This window comes from Natrix helvetica, assembly GCF_964273705.1.
Source record: "Natrix helvetica genome assembly, chromosome: 1".
Lineage (NCBI taxonomy): Eukaryota > Metazoa > Chordata > Lepidosauria > Squamata > Natricidae > Natrix > Natrix helvetica.
The window spans coordinates 152,257,850-152,279,999 of NC_138548.1; the positions used below are offsets into that span (position 1 = coordinate 152,257,850).

The following is a 22,150-nucleotide window of genomic DNA, read 5'->3' on the forward strand; positions in this document are numbered from 1 at the left end:
CTGAGTCCACTTTCATTATGTAACCATTTTAGTTTCTAATTTTTGCTGGGGGTTCTTTCATATTGCAGAAACTTGAGCAATTAGGGCGTTATGTCAGTGAAATGATCTCTTTAAACTGTTTTTAGCCAGACATGAATCCTGGGCAGCTCCTTTCCTGATACAAAGAACAGAAGGAGGTTTTGAAGACACCCAGCTGTTCTTGTCAAGCCAGTGTGAGCTAGGAGTGCTTTTAAAACACTCCAGATACTTTGCTTCAGTAGGCAACAGCTCCTATTTCTTACTGAGGTGTATGATTAGTGTGGAAATCTGGATTTGTCTGTCCCCCTCCCCTCCTCAGAGTAGCTACTTACTTGATCAAGATCATTATTTTTTTGCTGTAGTGGCTTGTATCAAGTCAGGTTTCAGATTGGCAGCCAGAGCTTGCATAGTGAAATGGGAGCTTTGATGATAGGAAGTTTAAAGAGCTGTCATTGCCTACTGCATCAGGAAAAGTAACATCCTGACTAACAGAAAATTTGGAATTATTCTGTCATATCTCATTTCCATTCTTCTCTACGGCTGTCCTATCATTAGAGAAGAAGAAAAACTTTCTTCAGTGATTTTTTTTTTAACCTCAGGGCTATGCTTCTTGATTTTGTTTTGGACACTGCCGTCTTAACTTAACTGAATATATTTAGGTCGAAGTTTCTGAGGTTTAGGACTTTGAATTATTCCTATGAATATTATAATTATCATTTGTTCAGTGTTACTGTAGAATGAACGGTGTTTCCCTTGTACGTGGTAAAATATCACTATTAATGGACATCAACAAGGTTGTTACAGTGAAAATGGCGCTCAGGAAGATGCTTGTTTTGGTCTCAACGGCCTCTTGCAGCCCTTTGCTCCGTTTTCGCTGGCAGAGTCACCGTGGGCCGGTCCTTCACTGTTTGCAGGGCAGCATGCAGGCCAGATCTAAGTACCCCATGGGCCGGATCCGACACCTGGCCTAGATAAATATAATTTCTGCAAAGGTTCTTTAACTGGATTTGTATAATTTTGCTTCTCTCTATCTTTGCCTAACTTGTTAGATGTAAACTTGGAACTATGGTAAGATCCAAAAAATATGTGGGACAGGTTGTTCTGACCATTTTTTTCTCTGGCAGGTGGCCTGCATGCAGTTCATCAACATAGTAGTACATTCAGTAGAAGATATGAATTTCAGAGTTCATCTCCAGTATGAATTTACAAAACTAGGCCTTGATGAATATCTGGATGTAAGTATACCCTACTTTAGATTGTCAGTGTCTTCTAGAAATGGAGTCTATTAGAATATTTGAGATATGTTGCCCTTGGATCTGATGATACAGAGAAAGAATTGGTATTTCCCATATTAAAAAGAACCACAAGGAGGCCTTTTGTTTTTACATTATTACAGGTAATCCTCGACTTACAACTACAAGTGAGCCCAACATTTCTAGTGTTAAGTGAGATATTTCTTAAGTGAGTTTTGCCCCATTTTACGACCTTTCTTGCCACAATTGTTAAGTGAATTGCTGCAGTTGATAAGTTAGTAACCCGGTTGTTAAGTGAATCTGGCTTCCCCATTTGTTGACTTGGCTTGTCAGAAGATCACAAAAGGTGATTGCATGACCCTGAGACACAGCAGTGGCCATAAATATGAATCAATTGCCTGCAAAGGTCATAACTGTGAAAATGGTGTTAAGTCACTTTTTTCAGTGCCATTGTAACTTTGAACAGACGAAACCAGGAAGAGCATTGTTTCAATGTGCATGTCTGTGCCGGCATCCAAACTTCCGTGTTTCACTCACACACATGCCAGCTGTTCGTCAGGCATGCATTTATGCCAAAAACTGGAAGTTTGGGTTCTGGTACGCACATGCACGCCAGAATGCTGCTCTTCCGGGTTTCGGCACTCCTGCGCACATGCAGTCCAGACGGGGCAGTTTTGTGTGCCGTTTCCAGCACACAGGTTGGCAGACGGTGACATAAAAGGTTAGCCATCACTGCTCTAGGATGCACCTTTTATCAGATGCTTGTTTAAGCAGCTTTTTAAAAAAATATTGCTGTTCAAAAGCAGTTACAATAGTGGAGAAGCTACCTGATTTCTCCTTCTGCAAAAATCATCTTCATGGACTCCTTGTTTTCACTGTTCCTTTGTCATTGATGCTGTGATACTTCTTCATGACTATGGATCTGGGTAACCACGGCTCTTTTTCATGTGTTCAATGCTCAGTGATTTTAGTTTCTCTATGAACTTGCAAAGTGGGTCTGTGCATTTTATAAGGAAGTGACTCGCCACCCATTTACAGTGCCAAGAGAAGTGAATGAAACCATATGTTGCACACACTTGTGTTGTAGAGAACTTTGTATTACGTGCATATCCTATTCGCTGATTGCTGCTGATACAGTTGGCTACATCTCAAGAGTACTAGTAGTTCCCTATTCTTCTTCTGCTGATCCTTTTTTTCGAAAAAGAATTATTAGAACATGCTCAGTCATTGTTCTCTGAGCATTTCATTCATTGTTGTTGAGCTACAAAAAAGTTTTGATTTTAGAAATGTTTTTAAAGAAAAGTTTAGCGTTTTATAATTAAAACACCTTTTTTTACCTTTAAGGTTAAAGAATTTGAACGAATACAACGAATTTTGTTAATATAAATGGTGATAGTTTATAAAGATTCGTAAGTGCAAATAGAAATACCTATTATTTCCACTGCAAGGGAGATAAAACAGAAATGGTTAAAATTGATTGTTTTATTCAAAGAGGAGAATGCATTTAATTACATTTTTTAAATTTGGATATCATTTCTGGATTTTGCCTTGTGATGAAAAAAAAGAGGTACACATAACTTCAGAAGTTCATTCATTCATTTGAAAGCCATCTAATATAGCATAAGTAGAATATATTGATCTTTCTCATTATGTCCTTCATTATTCCTCTCCCCATCTCACTTCCCTCATATCATTCTATATTTTTTATAGGTCTTTTCCAACCTGGTGCTCTCCAGATTTGCAGGGACATAACTTCTAAAGTGAAATGTTCTGATAGCATATACTTTGGCATACTGGTTGGGAATTTCAGAGTTGGAACATATAGGGAGCATCAACTGACAATGGCTTAACCAGGGTTTCGAATGAGGTTATTCTGCCATTCTAGTACATGCTGGTAATTTGTTTCTGGTAATGGGATCCTCTCTAGAAAAAGTATGTGTTGTACTTCTGAACTGCAGCCTAGAGAAGGATTGGCAAATCCTTTTTTTTGTTTCTTTAAAGAATGTGGATTTTGATCTGGATCTCCATTTTACATCCACATGGTTTTAAGTGAATGATTCATAATAGAAAGTTTGCATAGTTTATCTAAACATTTCATTTGGTGAATTATTTTGTCACAGAAAACTACTTTAAGGCAGCTTGACCTTTGATTTTCAGACATGGCTTGTGAATGATTAAGATAGACCATTCACAATGTCAAGTCTACAGTCCAAAGAGAAAAATATTCCATTGTGTAATATATGATTCATACTATTAGTTATTTCCTTTTTCATCTTGCCAGAAACAGGATTTGAGAAATTCTGAGGAACAGTATTATAGAGGCAGAACCATGTAAGCTGCCTTCAATTTTTGGAAAAATAGCAGGATACATATCCGACAAATAAATAAAATTGTTATGCAAGGAATTTAAGGTGGTGTAAGACTTTGGCAGAATAAAGGCCTATCTAAAAGACTCCATGATAATCTGTTTTCATGATGGTCTCTGTGCCCCATACATTAGATGTTTCTCCACACTTCTGTAGTTCTCTTTGAGACAATCTGTAGCTGAATTATACATTGCGAACTCAGACAAACTTCTCTCCTAAATGTGGCTGAAAGAATGTTCCTACATCTTCCCCCCCGCCCCCCTCCTGGACATTTGCTTCAGTCAACCTGTTTCTGACGAAGTAGTACAGTTTGCTGTTCTTCTTTTTGTTATGCCTTTCATTAAAATGAGCTGCTACTATGTGCATTTTTGGAAATTCAAGGATTTTATTTGGCTGTGGTAGTTCCATAGAGTGCTAGTACAGTCTTATTTATGCCCTGCTCACCTATGGGGACCAGTTCTGTTGGTAGGAGCTTTGGGATGCCTGCAGTTCTATAAACCATCTGCCAAATCATCAGAAATGTCCTTTCCTTTATTTTGTTGGTGTTTCTTTGAGTCTTTTTCAAGGCTAGTCTTTGTGGTTCTAGCTTAATATTTATGCTTTCGATATCTGCATTTTTTCTTGTCTTCTGTCAATTGGTTCATTGATAACATGTGAACTCAAGGATATAATTACCTTCTCTGTCTGTGAACTTGGGACAATCTTACCTTCCCGGATCATTTCAATATGGAGGTGTTCTCTTAGATTCAGTGCAGCCACCAGCATTCCTTCTTTACGACAAGACTATTGAGGTTGTGGCATTATTTCAAGTAATTTGGGCACATCTCTAGATGTTGCCATGTCCGGCAGAAAATACCACTCAATAGCTCCTAGGGTACCTATTAGCCATGACAATCATGGCTAATAGGAGTAATGCAAATTGCCATCCCAAATACAGTCTAAGATGATGGGGTCAATCTACAATCTAAGCTAATGTTTTTCTTTCCTCCAATTGCTCTGTATGAATACATCTGGGGAGCTGATTGTAACTCTCCCAAGAACATGGTCACAATCAGATATGTCTCGGGGCATCAATGTACTTTCTTCTGATGCAAAGATTCAGGCAGTCATCAACTATAACATAGTTTCCTTCCCTGAATATATACAAAATCCTATGTCCATTGTTATGCATATGTTATGTTATGCATAAAGAAGGATATTTGTAGCTCAGGGTTGAAATGAGTGGTCCTTGGTGCTCTCTGAGCTTGGTTGTTTTCTTGCAGATGTTTTGTTACTCAAACTAAGTAACATCATTAATTCTATAGTAGTAATGGGAGTACTTTGGAGCAGCTGTCTGAGAAATCCTGGGACTTGAAGTCCACAAGTCCTAAAGTTGCCAAGGTTGGAGACCCCTGCTTTAGAGCATGCCCACTGAAGAAAGAACCTCCTCTACTTTGGGTATCCATCCGAAACAATCCAGCTGTAACTGTTCTACTTAGGCTTGGGCAGGCATACAGGAACATCCTAACATGGGAATGCATATTTGCAGATAAGCAAACTGTTTTTACCCTCCTTCCTCCCTTCAAGAGCTACCATGGAATTATATTTCTATAATAACTGGAAGCCTGACAGCAGATTAAATCAGAACTATAAGTTAGTCTGCCAATGAGCAAAGGAAACCCAATTCATACTTGGCAATCAATTTTCAGATCCACATCTTTTTTAAAAAAAAAAAACTTGTGACAGATTATTTATGGTACTTCTGGCACTACTTATTTATTCGATTGGTCAAACTTTTTGTTAGACTACAAGTTGGGGAGAAATAAAACTTTTCTTCATTTTCTCCCCACTACTTCCCACCTCTCCCAGGTTTGCTCCAAATGATCCTTTGGAGGGGCAACAGGAAATTGTAAGCAGATGCACAATTGGATAAAGCTCAAAGATTTTATCTTATACCTGTTAGGAATTAGCTGATAATGTCCACATTTAAGCTTTTATATATCCTGTTTCTACATCTGAAATGGCTCTTACATTACTTATCCTGTTGTATCCATTCATAAGAACTTGTAATGCGAAGCAAAAACTAAGTTTTGTTGCTTAAGAGGTCAGCTGCTCTTGCTGTGTTTTGGCTCCCCCCCCCCCCCCATTATATAAAATCATTAGAAGCACTGCCACCTGCTATGACAAGAATATGTTATATAGTATCTTATTTCTCATGTGAAGTTCCTGCATGAGAACTTTTTTGGCCAAATTATTTTAATTTGGCCATTAATATTTCAATTCCTTTTAAGGGATCTTGCAGCACCAATACCAAATCGTCTGCAAAAGCCCTTAACTTAAAAGTTTAATTTTAAACCCTTTCTCTCACAAAGCTTTCATCTTATTCTTGTATTGCTAATCAGTATATGAAGAACCAAAATTAACTACAGAGGAGAAGTGGGCGGTTGCCCACTGTCTTTTCCTTTTTGTATTTCATAGGATGTTGTTAGTTCTCCAGTAAAAATTATTGGTCATTTCTCTGAAGTATAGATCAATCTTTCACATTTTATAAAAATCTCTCCAAAATTCCTACCTTCAAAAACCTTGATGTTCTCTGTAAATGTAGTGCCTTGAATTTTAGGAACGTGATGTGTCTCCGAAGTGGGGCATGGGAGGAGTCACAGCTGGGTATTAACACGGCCCATTTGCCCGGAGACTGAGGTAAATCTTGAGGCCACACGTCTGTTCCTCCTCCTGACTCCCCAGATTAACCTCAGTCTTCGGCCCAGAAGGAGTACTTTCCTGAATCTCCCTTCGATTCAAAGACTTCCTGAGGAACCTAGTAGTAAAGAGGGCAGAGGTCGTCCTAATGGCCCCCTATTGGCCCCGTCACCCTTGGTTCGCAGACCTGGTGGACATGTCGAAGCTTCCCCACTGGAGAATCCCACAGGGGGAGGTGGCTCTGCGCCAGGGGACTCTGGAACACCCAGATCCAGAGTGGCTACATCTGACCGCCTGGTGCTTGAGTGGGAGCAGCTAAGGGAAGCCCACTTCTCCGCCAGGGCCATCAGGACCATTGAGGCTTCCAGAAGGGGTTCCACCACTCACATCTACAATGTGTCCTGAGCCGCCTTTGTAACCTGGTGCCAGGTTGCGGGGATAAACCCGACCTCGCCCTCCATGCCCCAGGTATTGGACTTCTTCCAGGACAGCCTAGAGAAGAAGTTGGCTCACAGTACCCTCAGGAGGCAGGTCTCAGCTTTAACCACAGTTTTGGGGGTGAGTAGGCTCCTGATCCTTGTCCCAGCACCTGATCATAAGGCGATTCCTCAGAGGGGCAGCGAACCTTCGGCCCCCAGCGGTCCACCACTTTCCCACCTGGGACCTCCCCATAGTGCTTCAGGCACTGCTGGAGGCGCTTTTCAAGCCCCTGAGGGAGGTGAGCCTACACTTCCTGACCCTCAAGGTGGTCTTCCTGGTAGCGATCACCTCGGCCAGGATGGTGTCCGAGCTTAACGCTCTTTCCAGCAGGGGGGATCTCTGTTCCTTCCACAACAACCAGGTCATCCTCAGACTCGACCCTGCCTTTATGCCCAAGATCAACTCTCCCTTCCATAGGGCTGAGGAGATAGTTCTCCCGGACTTCTGTCCAAACCCCTCCAGGGGAAGGGAAAAGTCCTGGCACTGCCTGGATGTAAGAAGGGCCCTGCACATATATCTGAAACGCACGGCGGCCTTCAGGCAGTCGGAGGTGCTCTTCGTCTCCTTTCAACCTTCAACCTGAGGAGCTAAGGTCTTCCCAGCCACCATCAGCAGATGGATCAGACTGGCCATCTCCAAGGCCTATGAGGCGCGAAGGCTCCAGGCACCGGAGGGCGTCACTGCGCACTCCACCAGGAGTGCGACCACCTCCGCGGCCTGGGCCACCCAGGCACCCATCGAGGAGATCTACAGAGCAGCTGCCTGGTCGTCGCCCTTGCCATTCATCAGACACTACCTGCTGGATGCCTCCGCCTCCGTGGAGGCTGCCTTCGGGAGGAGGTTCTGCAGGGAGTCCTGGACTCTCAGGAGACTCATGCCCAATGATCCCTCCCATCTAGCTTTGGTATGTCCCAGCTGTGACTCCTCCCACGCCCCACTTCAGAGACTTTCAGTTGGTCTTACCTGAACTGCATGTCTCAAAGGTAGCGTGGGAGTAGTCTCTTCCCACCTGTTAGGTGCACTCTGAACCTAGGGGTTTGAGTAGTTAGTTCTGGTCAGTTCTGGTCAGTCAGGGACCAGGAAGGGAGGTGTGTGTGTGTGTGTTCCTGTTCCCTTCCTTCCCAGGCGTCTCTTCGACCAGACCATCGGTTAATCTGGGGGAGTCATGAGGAAGAGCAGAGGTGTGGTCTCATGATTTACCTCAGTCTCTGGGCAAATGGGCCGTGTTAATACCCAACTGTGACTACTCCCACGCCACCTTTGAGACATGCAGGTCAGGTAAGACCAACTGACAATTTCTATACCTCTGGATAGGAATCCAGATATCTGAATTATTGCTAGAAGAAAAAGGACTTAACTTTCAATACTCCATCCCTCCCCTTTTCAAGTGAACCTATGGAGTTGTCTCTCAATTTAATATACAAATGGTAGTCTATATTCAATTTGCATCCTAGAGTTATTAGGATATAGTGGGATAGAAATGCCATGGTAAGTAAATAAATACATTTGATTAATAACATCAATGTGAGGCAAAGTTGAAAAGTTGGATGGGGCCAGATTCGTTTGATAGTTCTTTTTTATTCATTGATTAATTTGCTCTTGACCTTCTAGAAGCTGAAACACACCGAAAGTGATAAGCTGCAAGTGCAAATACAGGCTTACCTGGACAATGTCTTTGATGTGGGAGCTTTGCTTGAAGATGCTGAGACCAAGAATGCTGCCTTAGAAAGAGTTGAAGAATTGGAGGAAAATATATCACATGTTAGTATCAATTCTAATCCTTTGAAAATATTTATTATGGGGATGCATGGAAAATAATGTAGGTTATTTTCATTTGGGAAAATATTTAGGGATGCGAGAGGGTGGGACCATTGGCTGCCAACATTAGGATGTGATTACAAATGTGTTTTTATTATACACCTGTTTAACCTCTGATAAAACATTTTTGCTTACTTTGTGATAATTGCTGCTTCCTTATGTTTTTTTTTTAAAAAATGGAAAAAACTACGCTGTAAAAAATGCAGTTTTACCTCAGGCTTCCGCTTTATTTCAATGACAGTTTTCATCTAGTCCACTACTGATGAAGAAAGCAATTTTTCAGGAGAGCATGGTTGTACCATGCATGGATGTGGTTGTACAAGTTATAATGATGATTGGAAACCCTTTATTTGATAAAATTAGAAAAAACAAGCCTAGCATTGACCAGTATGTTCCCATTATTATCAAAAATAGCACTGTCTCAAATCTCAGTGCTTGTGGAATAGAGATGGCTGGCTGCTATTTCACCCAGAGCGTAGGTCTTCGTAGCCAGTGTGAAAGTAGGACTAGAGAGATATTTGATTCAGCATGTCTTTTATGTTCTTATTATGGTGGAATGGAAAAGGGGAAATATTTGGACATTCCTCATTTTTCCATCCTGCAATTTTATACCCATTAAAATGTAATATTACCCATTAAAATCTGTTTCACCTATTATATAAACTCTTCTTTTCTTACTAAGACAATGATTCAAATAGCACTGGTGAATTCAGTTTTGCAATCTCAGGTGCAGTCACTTGGAAGAATAATTGAATCATCAAAGCTGTTCTCACGTGACTCGTTTCCAGTCCCCACTAATTGAATATAAATCCATAGTTGTAGAAAACATACTCAACTATGTTATAGCTTAAAAGTGTGCACACAAATGACACAGTATGGTTTGCCCATTTGACTTTGTTCAGCAGCAGATATTAAACTGGAATAGAGTGGATGGATCTGAACTTTATTATTTGGTCTTGTGGAGACCAAGGTTGAAGAGCAAAGTGTGGGTGGGTGTGGGTGCATGCATGCACGCACACACACATGTGTATGTGCTCAGCTCATTGTTGAAGCTTAACAGTTATGTGAATCTAATTCTATTCCAGCAAAACAAAACAAAACAGTATGCATGCAGTGATATACACCAAGAAGCCACAGTAAACATTTGCTTCCCCTTGCCTGGAAGCTGATTCCAAACAAGGCAGGGTGCTGAAGCCAGCTCCAAACCACAGCTTCATATCCTGGCTTAGTTCCCAAAAATTGGCTGTACATTATTTATTTAAGTATATAATTAAACTGTGGCCGGTCTTCTTCAGTTTGTGTCTGCTGTTGTCCAAAGAATGAGGAAAATGATAATGCAGTGACTGCACTGAACACCTCAGAATGAATCTGTGGGAAATTAAATGGAGTCCTTACAGTCTGTAGTATAATAAAAGAAAATCAATTTCTGTAGTAAAGTTACATATTTTGCTCCATTCATGATTTTCTCCTTATTGAAAAATAAATGTAGCTGAAATGTAGCCCCCATTAAGAAAGTTACTTTGAGCAATTGAGCGATTTATATCTCCCAGAGCAGAAGATATCTTAAGATGGCTTTCAGACCCAAGAAAAATATTAATAAAAAACAATATATTAAAAAAAAACATTTAAACTAGTTAACCAAAGAAGAGTAGTCATATCTTTTCCCTGGCCTATGAGATTTTCTGGAAATTTGAACTAAGATAAAATTGTACCAAAGACAAAATCATACTAAAATGATGTTAGCACATCTTCCCCAGAAATGGTAAAAGTGTGCCTGAGTATCACACTGAGTTTAGATTTGTGTGTATGCGATAATTCAGTATGAAGGGTGGTTAGAAGTGGTAAGACTGATGCGTGTCCTTTTACCATCTAGAATACAAAATCCTGGCTTGTTTAAATTTGGCAGCAATACTTTTTTCCTAATAGACACGTCAAATTTCAGGTACTGTTTGCAGGGATAATGTCTGTAATTCTGAAGGTCCTCATATCAGGGTTCATTGTGAGACCTTTCTTACCAACTAATCACTCATTTTAATCATATCTAGTTATCAGAAAAACTTCAAGACACGGAAAATGAAGCTATGGCAAAAATTGTGGAACTGGAAAAACAACTTATGCAAAGAAACAAAGAACTGGATGTTGTACGAGTAAGTTTTCTAAAAGTGCAGATGTTAATGTTTGATAGCTTCTCAAACTTTGCTTCTAGATGCATCTTTGCAGTCTCCGAGGTGGGGTGTGGGAGGAGTCACTGAATGGGTATTGTTACGGCCCAATTGCCTGGAGACTGAGGTAAATCTGAGGACACTCCCTCTGTTTCTCCTTGTGACTCCCCAGATTAACCTCAGTCTCCGGCCTAACAGGAGCTATTCAGTGACTCTCCAGGATTTTTAGTATTTTTTTTTCAGACTTTTCAGAAATTATTATGTTTTTAGCTGCCTTTACCTTCAGCTCTCCTGCCTCTTTTTTCTCGCCCTTTTTGGCCTGCCCACGCACGAGCCGCACTCGTTGCAGCCTTTCAGGCCCCGTACTACCGGTTCGCGGTGATTCTATAGAAGCTGTGTATTTCCGAGTCTAAATCTCTTTATTCCTTTATTTCTGTCTAAGCATATTTTATCTGCCATTTTGCAATTGCTGATATGTAGAAAGTATACATATGTCCATGCGTTGCTGCATGATGGTAATTTGTAACTCCAAGGAGTATGTAAAGGTCTTCTTTCATGTCTCTCAGCTTATTAGCAGCATGTTCCCCTTTGATCCAGCCACTTTGATGAAGTATGAGGTTTTATTTTCAAAACAGAAACATTAAATTTAGAGTTCACATAAATCCTTTTGGAGCTTAGCTCTGGGATATTGTCCACTGCATTTGCTTGTTTTCCAGATTCTAGATGGATACCCTTAATTACAGAACATATTCATATACTTTGTATGTAGCCATATCTAAAAAATGGGAGAAAAGGGGAAAATCATAGACCCAACAGAAGTAAGGGCAGTTTCCTTTGATTCACTTAGCTAAACTAGTTTGCCAGGGGAGTTACCTGTATTTACTTCAGATGAATATGGTCTTCATTAACTTATATAGAAAGAAAACCATCATTATAATATGTTCCCAGGTGATGAGCTTATTGGAAATCCCGTGTTTTCTTTTGACACTGCCCTGTCTTTCAAATGAAATGAATTCTTTTTTTTTTTTTCCCCTGGGGGTTCCTTCACAGGAAATATACAAAGATGCAAATACACAAGTTCACACGCTAAGAAAAATGGTCAAAGAAAAGGAGGAAGCCATTCAGCGGCAGTCAACACTAGAGAAAAAGATCCATGAATTGGAAAAGCAAGGCTCCATTAAAATTCAGAAGAAAGGAGACGGTGATATCAACATCCTTCCTGTCGGGGTGTCACCAGCAGGATCGGAAGGTTCAGTTGGCGTTTGTGGAGGGTCTGCTGCCAACACAGGGTCTCCAGGATCACTTTCACCTCTGCCGCTGATAGCAGCAGAATCGGAAACAGGTAAAATGGGCTGACTGAGAATTGAATTTGTTTCTTTATGTAGAGAATCTATATGGTCACTCACTCACTTTCAGTTGCTGTGCAAAGGCCACGTCGCCAGAATTGCCAACTGAACAAGAGTTGTGAGTCCAGGAGGATCCCCAGACTGTGCACTAAGTCTGTTTGGGTCAATGCAGCCCCATCCAGTTACTAAAAGTGGCACAGTTCCTGAACCAGAGGGCCCCCAAAACCAAGGTCATTAAGTTTTGCCAGGGTTCAGTTGAAGCTTGTTGTCGTCCATAGCCTTTAGGCACCAGAACAGAGGATCAACAGCAATGCTTAAAGCACTAGAGGCAGAAAGATACAATTGAGTATCTTAATGATGGATGCGGTGACTGAGTGGCTAAGAAGCTGACCTTGTCGATCAGAATGGTCAGCAGTTCGAATCCCTAGTATCGCGTAACAGCATGAGCTCCCGTTACTTGTCCCAGCTTCTGATAATCTAGCATTTCGAAAGTACATTAAAATGCAAGTAGAAAAATAGGAACCACCTTTGGTGGGAAGGTAACAGCGTTCTGAGCACCTTTGGCATTTAGTCATGCCAGCCACATGACCACGGAGACGTCTTTGGACAGTGCTGGCTCTTCGGCTTTGAAACGGAGATGAGCATTGCCCCCTAGAGTCAGGAATGACTAGCACATGTGTGCAAGGGGAACCTTTACCTTTACTAATGATTATACTACACCCCATAGCAGTACATGGTTTCATCCAGTGGCACCATGTTATTGTGGAAGAGGAGAAATTGGAGTACTGAATGCTGTGGAATCCCACAGAGAAGGGGCTCAGGGCTGGATCTCTTTTCCCTTTTTACCCCTGTCTGGTACAGACCATAGAGAAAGGAGAACTAGCACAATACAGTGTCACCCACCCCAATCCCCAGACCCACCTTAGAAGGCTACTGCGGTCAGTGGGTCAAAAGGAGTAGGAATGGATGTGCACAAATTCCTGTCCATGCCAGAAATCATCTGAAAACAAGGCCAATGATGTTTCCATCCCGTACCCAAGGCTGAATCTTGACCGAAAGAGGTCCAGATAATCCACTTCAGAGGCCTGTGAAACTCCTGCCTGGCCATTTTCTCAAAACCTTTCCCTGAAATGGGAAGTTAGGTACTTTGTGGAAATTTCCAGGATGGTGGGATTCAGTGAAGGTCTCTTGAGGTAGAGGTGAACCATTACTTCTTTGAGGAGCAGAGGAACAGTTCCTTCACTCAGTGAAATACTTAATGAAACGTTTCCAAATGCTGTGTATATTTTTCATTTCACAGTGCAAAATGGTCCCATGGCAGCACCAATGCCTCCGCCGCCACCACCGCCACCACCTCCTCCCCCACCTCCTCCTCCCCCACCACCTCCTCTTCCTGGTCCAGCTGCAGAACCAGCACCACCACCTCCTATCCCACCTCCACCATTAGCACCCCCACTTCCAGGAATGGCCTCTCCTACCGTTGTGTTCAACTCAGGATTAGCAGGTAAGAAGCAACAGAAAGCATGATATGTGAGGAAGGGTTTGAGGCTGAAGAGGGGCCCATGGGTTGCGGCCCTTGACAGCTACTAATGTGGTGCAACAATATCTTAAACGTTTTAGCATGATTTTCTGCATTTATACAAAATATATATAATATATTGTATATTTTATAAGTGACCTAAGACAATTCCTCTTCACTCAATGAGGCCCAGGCTAGCCAAAAGGTCGAACACGCCTGCTGTAAACCGAAAACTACTCCAAAGAAGTTTCAAATCTTCTTTTCTCTCCTGTGCATCATGAGCAAGTCGCCTTTGCCATGCACATGGATGCATTTGAAGTCAGGAGGAAATGGAGAAAAAGTCCATGTGAACTCCCACATGTAGCCTAGTTCTCAAAAACTTTAATGCACCAGAAAAAAGAATGTCTTATTCTATTTCTGTCTGCCCAAACTGGAAAAAATATGCTCACATGAGCTATTAAACTCAAGAAGAATTTTTTTTAAAATGCCCTAATACAGCGGTCCCCAACTTTTGGGTCTCAGGGACTGATTCCATGAAGAGACGTTTTTCTACAGACCGGAGGGGGGCGTAGTTTTGCATGCTGTCTGCATTCTGCGGATGGGGATTTGCTTGTTTGCACAGACTGGTTTCTGGCATGCCGCGGACTGGTGCTGGTCCACGGATTGGGAGTTGGGAGCCCCTGCCCTAATACATTTTACAACATTTCCAAATGTATCTACAAAGAATATTTCCCTGATGACTATATCAGAACATTGCCCAATCAGCATTCCAGGCTCCGTTTCAGAATGCATAAATATTTCTGAACGTTATTAACATTTCAGAGGTTTTGTGATAATGCAGACTGTTTTACCTATTGTGGTCCACCCAGGTTATATTGTCGAATTGCCCTACCAAATTCAGGGTGGATAAATGTTGTCTCTCCCTTGTTGTTTCTCACTTTGTCTTCTTAAGGAATGTTAGGGAAGGGGAGAAGGAGAGAGGGAGGACGGACAGTGTTGTAGTCAACTTGCAACCTCCCATTTCCCCCCCCCCCCCCATTGCTACTTCTATTACTTATTTCAACAACAAAATCTCTTATGGAGAAAAAGAACAGATTATCTGTGGAGTATGTTTGGTTTGAGAATGCTATCTATCCATTTTTCATTTTCTCTTCAGTATTACTAAAAAATGTAATGGACGCTTACTATATGATGATACAATAGAACCACTTACATATTGATGATACTATAGATCAGTGATGGCGAACCTATGGCACGCGTGCCACAGGTGGCACACGGAGCCATTTGTCAGGGCACGCAAGGCGCTGCCCTGTCAGCTAGTCAGCACGCATGTGCGCACTGGCCAGCTGAGTTCAGCCTTTTTTAAAGCCATTTTTCGCCCCCAGGCTCCAGAGGCTTTATAGGAGCCTGGGGAGGGCGAAAAGAGCCTCCCCCCGCCCCCATGGAGGCCCTCTGGAGGCTTCATGAGCTTCACTGAAGCATCCAGAGCACAAAAAAACAGCTCTACGGGCAAACCGGAAGTTCGGGAAATGGACTTCTGGTTTGCTCGGAGGGTCGTTTTGAGTGCTTTGAAGGCTTCGGGGAAGCCTCTTGAAGGTCCCTGAAGCCTTCGGAGTGCTTAAAATGATCCTCCAAGCAAACCGGCTCAGAGGGTCATTTTGATGCTTCGGAGGCTTCAGGGAAGCCTCCTGAAGGTCCCTGAAGCCTCCGGAGGGCTTCTGGGGGGGGGAGGCTGTTTTCGCACTCCCCATCCTCCTATAAAGCCTCTGGAGATTGGGGAGGGTGAAAAAAGCATGCAAAAATGGGGGAGGTCGTGCCTGTAGTGCGGGCATGCGCACTGGGGGGTCGCGCATTGCATTATGGGTGCGGCACACCTACAGACACCTCCCCTGCGCTCCCCCCACTTATGGCATGCGAGCCAAAAAAGGTTCACCATCGCTGCTATAGATGAAAGGTATGCTAGTTTCCCTGCCAGAAATTTAGTCCTCTAAAAGAAATGCTCGTATTGTTAGAATCAGCTGGACAATGTTTACATTTAAAGGTCACTAACTTATACCAAATGCTCCAAAGCAGAGGTGGTATTTAGCAGGTTCTGAGCAGTTCTGCAGAACTGGTAGCAGAAATTTTGAGTAGTTAGGAGAACCGGTAAATACCACCTCTGACTGGCCCCGCCCCCATCTACTCTCTGCCTCCCGAGTCCCAGCTGATTGGGAGGGAATGGAGATTTTACAGTATCCTTCCCCTACCACGCCCACCAAGCCACGCCCATAGAACCGGTAGTAAAAAGTTTTGAATCCCACTATTGTCCTAAGCTGTGCACTTGGAAAATGACACTGCTTGTGAATGGAGACAATCAAATGAGTAAATATAGATTGTACTGTATAGATTGATGCCATGAAAGAATTAAAAGAAAATTAAAGGTTGCAGTAGGACCCATTCTATTTTTTTTTCTTTTTTAGACATGAAACTGACATGTTTTATGTTTTTAGAGTTTTGTGATAGTCTTATGTAAAAACATTTGGGTGCCTCTGCTCCATTGGGGTATTAATTTGACACCATGGCAACTTCAGCTAGCCAAATACGTGTTCTCTTAGTAAGTTCTTTCTCTTGGACTTTATCCAACATGTACACATGTTCACCTTCTGATAGTATATGTGCATTCAGTTCCAGGTTCTGGAAAAAAAACATCTTACTGTCTGGGCAATTCTATTCACCCGATTCCAGTCCCCCGTCCCCCACTCAGCTTGCAGCCATTGACTTGGTTTAATCGTTAGTCACAGTTCTCCCTTTAAATCTGATGACCAGCCACCCTGCCAATGCTGTATTGTCTTGCTATAATTAATACAGTTTCTTTGTGTCCGGTGGTGACTTGGAAGAGACCAAAGTGTAACTCAGATTGGCCCATTGAAATCTATTCAGCTCCTGGGGCAAAAGCTCATGAATATGAAAAGAGCTCCAAGAATTCATAAATGTCACTGTCTCTTTTTGGTGTAGATGGAACACTTGTATTTTTGGAAAATGACACCTATTAAGAACGTTAATTCAAAATATTTGAGTCTTCTGTTTTCCAAGGCCTATGCACAAAAGAGGGTTGTTTAGGGTAGATATTGGTAGAAGGACCAGTTCCATCTGATGGAGCTTAATTGCTGTTATGGTATTTTAAGCTAAATGTTTTTAATAGCTAAACTACCAAAGGAAAAAAAAAAGAGTGGATGGATGTCTTGTGTTGCCTGCTTAGGGGGCATCAGAAGAAGGTTCTTGAGAGGCCCCTGCGTCATTGAGTGTCAGGATAACATACTAAGATATCATGATGCAAGAAAATACACTTTGCCCTAAACATGAGTGGATGGGTAAGATGCTGCAGCCCTCCAAAAGTTACTTTAACTCCCATTAAATTCTAGTCAAATGGCTATTGGTCAAGAATGATGGGCTTGGTCTGGTTCCCTATCTTTGCTTTACAGGTGAAGGTAGATTAAATAAAACACACATAGATCTACACACACACACACACACACACACACACACACACACACTTACATACCTTTAGCAGCCACCTCTGAGCCAATTTTGTCGTATTAAAAAAAAACCAAAGAGATGCAACAGGTTTGTAATTGTTAATTGGGTGTAATACAGGGGTGTCCAAACTTGGCAACTTTAAGACTTGTGGACTTCAACTCCCAGAATTCCCCAGCCAGCGCTGGCTGGGGAATTCTGGGAGTTGAAGTCCACAAATCTTAAAGTTGCCAAGTTTGGACACCCCTGGTGTAATACATACTTAAATTTATGTTTTCTATGTTTTGTATTTTGGTTTTTTGTTTGCTTGTACTCCTGTTAGCCAGATTACAAGACAGGGAAAAATTAAATAACAATGAATAAAATTATTTCGAGGTAGAAAAATAGTAATACATGAAAAAGTCATTTCACTGTTTTGTTTAAATAAATAAAAAATTAAAACGTCCTCTAATTTTGATTACTGCTAACCCTTTTCTTCTTTATCCCCTTTGCTTCACTTTAAGATGGGCCAATCAAGCTTTTCTGTAGGTTCCTTCTTGTTAAGTATTTTACCTTGTTTTCTAATGTCTCTCTTTTCTGCCCCGTTATGTTTTGCACGCATGTGTATGTAGTGTACATGCATTCACATATGTTGTCGTTATGGATGTGCTCTGTTTCAGATAAAAAGCTGAAAAGACAGTTTGGTATGGGCACGTGTGATATTCCTGTTAGCACCTCCTTATAAAAGCAGGATTTTCCACTGGGCTTACACTGTAGCCGTGCAATTTCAAAAAAAGCACATATCTGAGTTAAGGGTAACAGAGCATCAACACTCATTCCAAAGCACCTTGTTGTTATCTTGTGGATATCTAACACTTGTCACACCCTTAAGGAGCCTCCTTAGGTCTGATATGCTTTTACATAGGCTACAGTGCTACAAAGGGAGCCTAGGAAAACATGCTGTTTCTTTAAGGAGGTGGCAATTGGAGCAAAAGGTGCCCAGAAACTTTCTGAAATAATTTTTTAGCTTCAGATCTGAAATGCAGCATTCTTTGTGGGTATGTGTGGTGGGGTGTTTTTTTTTTGCCTTATCTAAAAGCATGAGGTAGTTTGCATTATGTAAAATATTATCCATACTATAAATTTCCTAAAGCCATTATCTTCATGTTGTCTGGTGATCAAAACATATGTGTATTTTCTTTGTGCAACAAACCATTCCTGCAGGTTGTTTGTTTTACTGGATTCTTTAACTTATTACTTTGTCTGCCCTCTATAGACATGATTGGTCTTGCATCGAATCTACACATAAAATTTAATATTATACAAAGGCTACGTATTTATGTCAGAGGTCTATGGTGTAATAATATATACTAGAATTATGGATACATTTACTATTCTATTATAAATAGATTAGAAATATTAATATCATGTTTATATAATGTTGACATGTTATGTACTATTATCAAGGATTTTTCTGAATTATTTTGCATATGCTCAGAATATGGTATTCTTCGTATTCGAAGATCCTAGAATGAGTTCTTGGCATTTTCACTTTAAATAGGTAGTTTTTTAATGTTAAGGAGCCATTGCTATTAGGCAATCTATCTCATCTGGGGTAAGGGTATTTTGTTTTTATTCAACATGGAAGCCTTGAACTTAGAAACTATAACTTGGCCAAATTTTATTTCTCTCATCAAAGGGGCATTATCTGGGACATTTCACTTTACAGTATTTGTAAGGTTGTAGAAAAAGAGCTTTGAACAGCACGCTCCATGGGAAAGTTAAGAATGCTGCCCTGGTAGATTTTCCTTTTCACAGGTGCTATTTTCCTAACACCAACACTCAATTTGCTATTTAAGACCACTACAAATCCTGAGAAATATTAGTTGTTTCTTGGAATAAAATATCAATGGGATTTCTCCCCCCTCCCCCATAAAAGAGAAATCTTGAAGTGTTATGCCATAGAGTACAGACTCATTCTCCTTCAGGCAAAAATACCTTCAAGAGGGAGTTGAGTTAGTCTTAGCGGATAGATGAGGAAAGAGCTGCCTTTAGTTGTTTCGGGTCTTACACATCCCCAGAATGTTAAAAAGATTACATAGGCGTGTTCCACCACCCTCAAAAAGAATTGTGGTGGAAAACCAGAAACCCCTGATTCTGTGTATCAGCTTGGTCCATTTTCCCATTCTTGCTATCCCTGCATTTTCCCCAGAAATGGTGAAGGTGTGCCTGAATATCACATTTGCCCTTCTTGAGTTTTGATTTGTGTGTGTGATAAATCACCATTTAGAATACAAAATCCTGGCTTGTTTAAGTTGGGCAGCAATACTTCTTTCCTAATAGACATGTCACATTTCAGGTACCATTTACATGGGTGGGATAATGTATGCCATTCTGAAGGTCCCCATTGCAAGGTTCATCTGAAAATAACTGGACTGGACCTGTAAGTTCCTTCCTGTTCTTTAGAGATGGGAGGAATCCTACAATTACATTTCTATCTTTGCAAATGTGTGTCTTTAACACAATTAGTGTCATAATAGGCTTAAGTCATTATATGTCACATTTGCATAATGTGCTGCTCAATCATTGTAATTACATGGCTGAGTCCCTAATCAGTCTGAAAATGTCAATCCCTAGATTGTTTCCTATAAACCAAGTAGTGTTTATATATGGGGCTTATTCTTAAAACACCGGGGCAATCACGGTTTACAGCTTCTAAATGCTTTGCAGCAGCCCTTATCCCTTCCTATCAGTCTTAATTTAGCCAGGACTAAAAGCTTCAGATGCAGTGTCTGTAACTTTTAAATAAAGGGATTATAATTCTTCCTCAGACAGTGAGATTAATCTCCCTCCCCAAAAGGCATTTTGTTTGGAGTTTTAATTTTAAGGGGGTCAGAATGAGAATGGACTAAAATCACATGGGCAGGAAGTCATGATTATATATCCTTTGCGGTGATTAAGCTTTTTGTGCATTCCAATATGCAACCCCTGTGCATGCCTAATTAGAAGTGAGTTCCCTTGAATTTATCTGGATTTATTTTTAGGTAAAAGTGGGCATTAGATTCTGGTTCATGACAGCTAGTAGGGAAAAAAGTATGCAATTATTTTTTTATATGCTTGTTGCCAAATTTTGAGGTGAATTATCATCTCAGAAGTCAGTTACTGACTTGAAATCTTTCTCCCTGCTTATTTTTTTAATTTTCCAAGAGAGTCTAATCACTATGGATTCTTAGAATATTTTTTTCATTGTTGGCTAGATGTTTTTCAATGTTAAAATGCCGCCTCCCCGCTCCCCAGTAATAACTGTAATGGTTAAAGAGGTTTTTGATTAGAACTTCTGAAATGTGTAATTGCACTGTTCTCTTCTTTTAAGCTGTGAAAATCAAGAAGCCAATTAAGACCAAATTCCGCATGCCAGTATTTAACTGGGTGGCTCTGAAACCTAACCAGATCAATGGGACCGTCTTCAATGAAATTGATGATGAAAGGATCTTGGAGGTACGAGCCTTGAACATTGTTGTGCTTTGAATATCTAAAGGAGAGGGCTCCAGGAGAACTAATAGGAATTATTGCCTCCTGTTGAAGTAGAATGATTTTGATTTGCTATTGTAGATTTTCTCACATGCATTTAGCAGTTTTTAAGTGTTTCATTGTTATCTAAAGAAAATACCCAATTTGATGGATTGATTTTAAATGTATGTTCTTCTGTCCACATCTGCATCTTTACCCCTATTTGTTTAGCTACTTGAATGTTTTGCTTTAGGTCTAGTTCAGTGGTGGGTTCCTACCGGTTCGGACTGGTTCGGCCGAACCGGTAGTGGTTTGGTGGCCTGGGTCGCTGGAACCGGCAGAGACGCAGGCCTGCCGTGCCCCCAAACTGGCTCTCCAGGTGGCGCTGTAGGGGCCACCATCTTGGATATTTTTGTTTTTATTGTACTGCGCACAGTATGCAGCAAGCGCGCATGCACAAAGCAGCCACAAGCGAACCAGCAGTAGTGATTGCCGGACACCCCTGGTCTAGTTAGTGTTAGGTTTGTTTCTAACTGAAACCTTGGAGCCAGCTTTCATTTTTTTGCTTAATAAGTCATCTTTTGTTTTCTCCTGTGATGCAGAAGTGTGACCTAAATTCACATGATCCGTGGTAAGTGTATTTGATGAGGAATTGAGTGTCTTGGTGTATTTACTTTGAGCTGTACAGATGTTCGTATAATTGGACCCCTTTTGCTTTTTACAGATATATTTTATAAGATTTTTGTTTCCCAGGTTGTCCTTTCTAAAAAATACATATATGTCTCTTTTAGGATTTAAACGTGGATGAATTTGAAGAAATATTCAAGACAAAAGCCCAAGGGCCAGCCATCGACCTTTCTTCAAGCAAGCAAATAACTCAGAAAGGATCAAACAAAGTCACGCTTCTGGAGGCAAATAGAGCTAAAAATCTTGCTATCACCTTAAGAAAAGCTGGAAAGACTGCCGATGAAATATGTAAAGCTATTCAAGCGTAAGTGAAAAGATTTTATACACAATTTTAAATATATGAACTGCCAAGCAGCATTTGTGCAACTAGAATAGATCCAAGAAGGTTTGCTTGTTTTATATTCCATAGGTTAGTGACTGTCACTCAGAATTTTTATTTATTTTTTGATACTAAAACTCCAAGTCCGCACACACTGTGGCTTCAGCTCCTTAAAGTCCTTGGGATACACTTAGGTGTTAAGCTGCAGAGGGCCAATATACAGTACATATGCCACAAAAGCAGGAAGAAAATGGACCTGTTTTACTATAATATTCAATTGGTATTTTTTGTTTTGTTTTGAAAAACATCATATGGATTCATCTATAATGCTTGTCATGCAAAAATTCCATTCTTAGCGGCAAGTTAAATACCAATTTGAAAGAAATATGGTAGCTATTAAGGAAATGAAGAGAGAGTAGTTCTTTGCATATTATTTGAATGTGGTCCAAGTATCTTGAACAAATGTACACTGGCATTGTGCATATGTGATTCATTATTACT

The 22,150-nt window shown here is 40.9% G+C and overlaps 1 protein-coding gene and 1 long non-coding RNA gene across 3 annotated transcripts in view; one reads left to right on the top strand and one right to left on the bottom strand.

Annotated features, from left to right (window-relative positions):
• The window catches only part of LOC309384912, a 683,650-nt gene that overhangs the window by 269,538 nt on the left and 391,962 nt on the right, over positions 1-22,150 (bottom strand). The gene's annotated exons all lie outside the window — the stretch shown is intronic.
• Positions 1-22,150, top strand: part of FMNL2 (formin like 2) — a 221,918-nt gene that overhangs the window by 184,110 nt on the left and 15,658 nt on the right. For both annotated transcript variants that reach the window (XM_081968482.1, XM_081968483.1), the window contains exons 11-17: positions 1,143-1,253; positions 8,408-8,557; positions 10,660-10,761; positions 11,827-12,118; positions 13,423-13,626; positions 20,507-20,631; positions 21,435-21,634. In XM_081968482.1, coding sequence (XP_081824608.1) covers positions 1,143-1,253; positions 8,408-8,557; positions 10,660-10,761; positions 11,827-12,118; positions 13,423-13,626; positions 20,507-20,631; positions 21,435-21,634 — 1,184 coding nt within the window. The remainder of the gene's footprint in view (positions 1-1,142; positions 1,254-8,407; positions 8,558-10,659; positions 10,762-11,826; positions 12,119-13,422; positions 13,627-20,506; positions 20,632-21,434; positions 21,635-22,150) is intronic.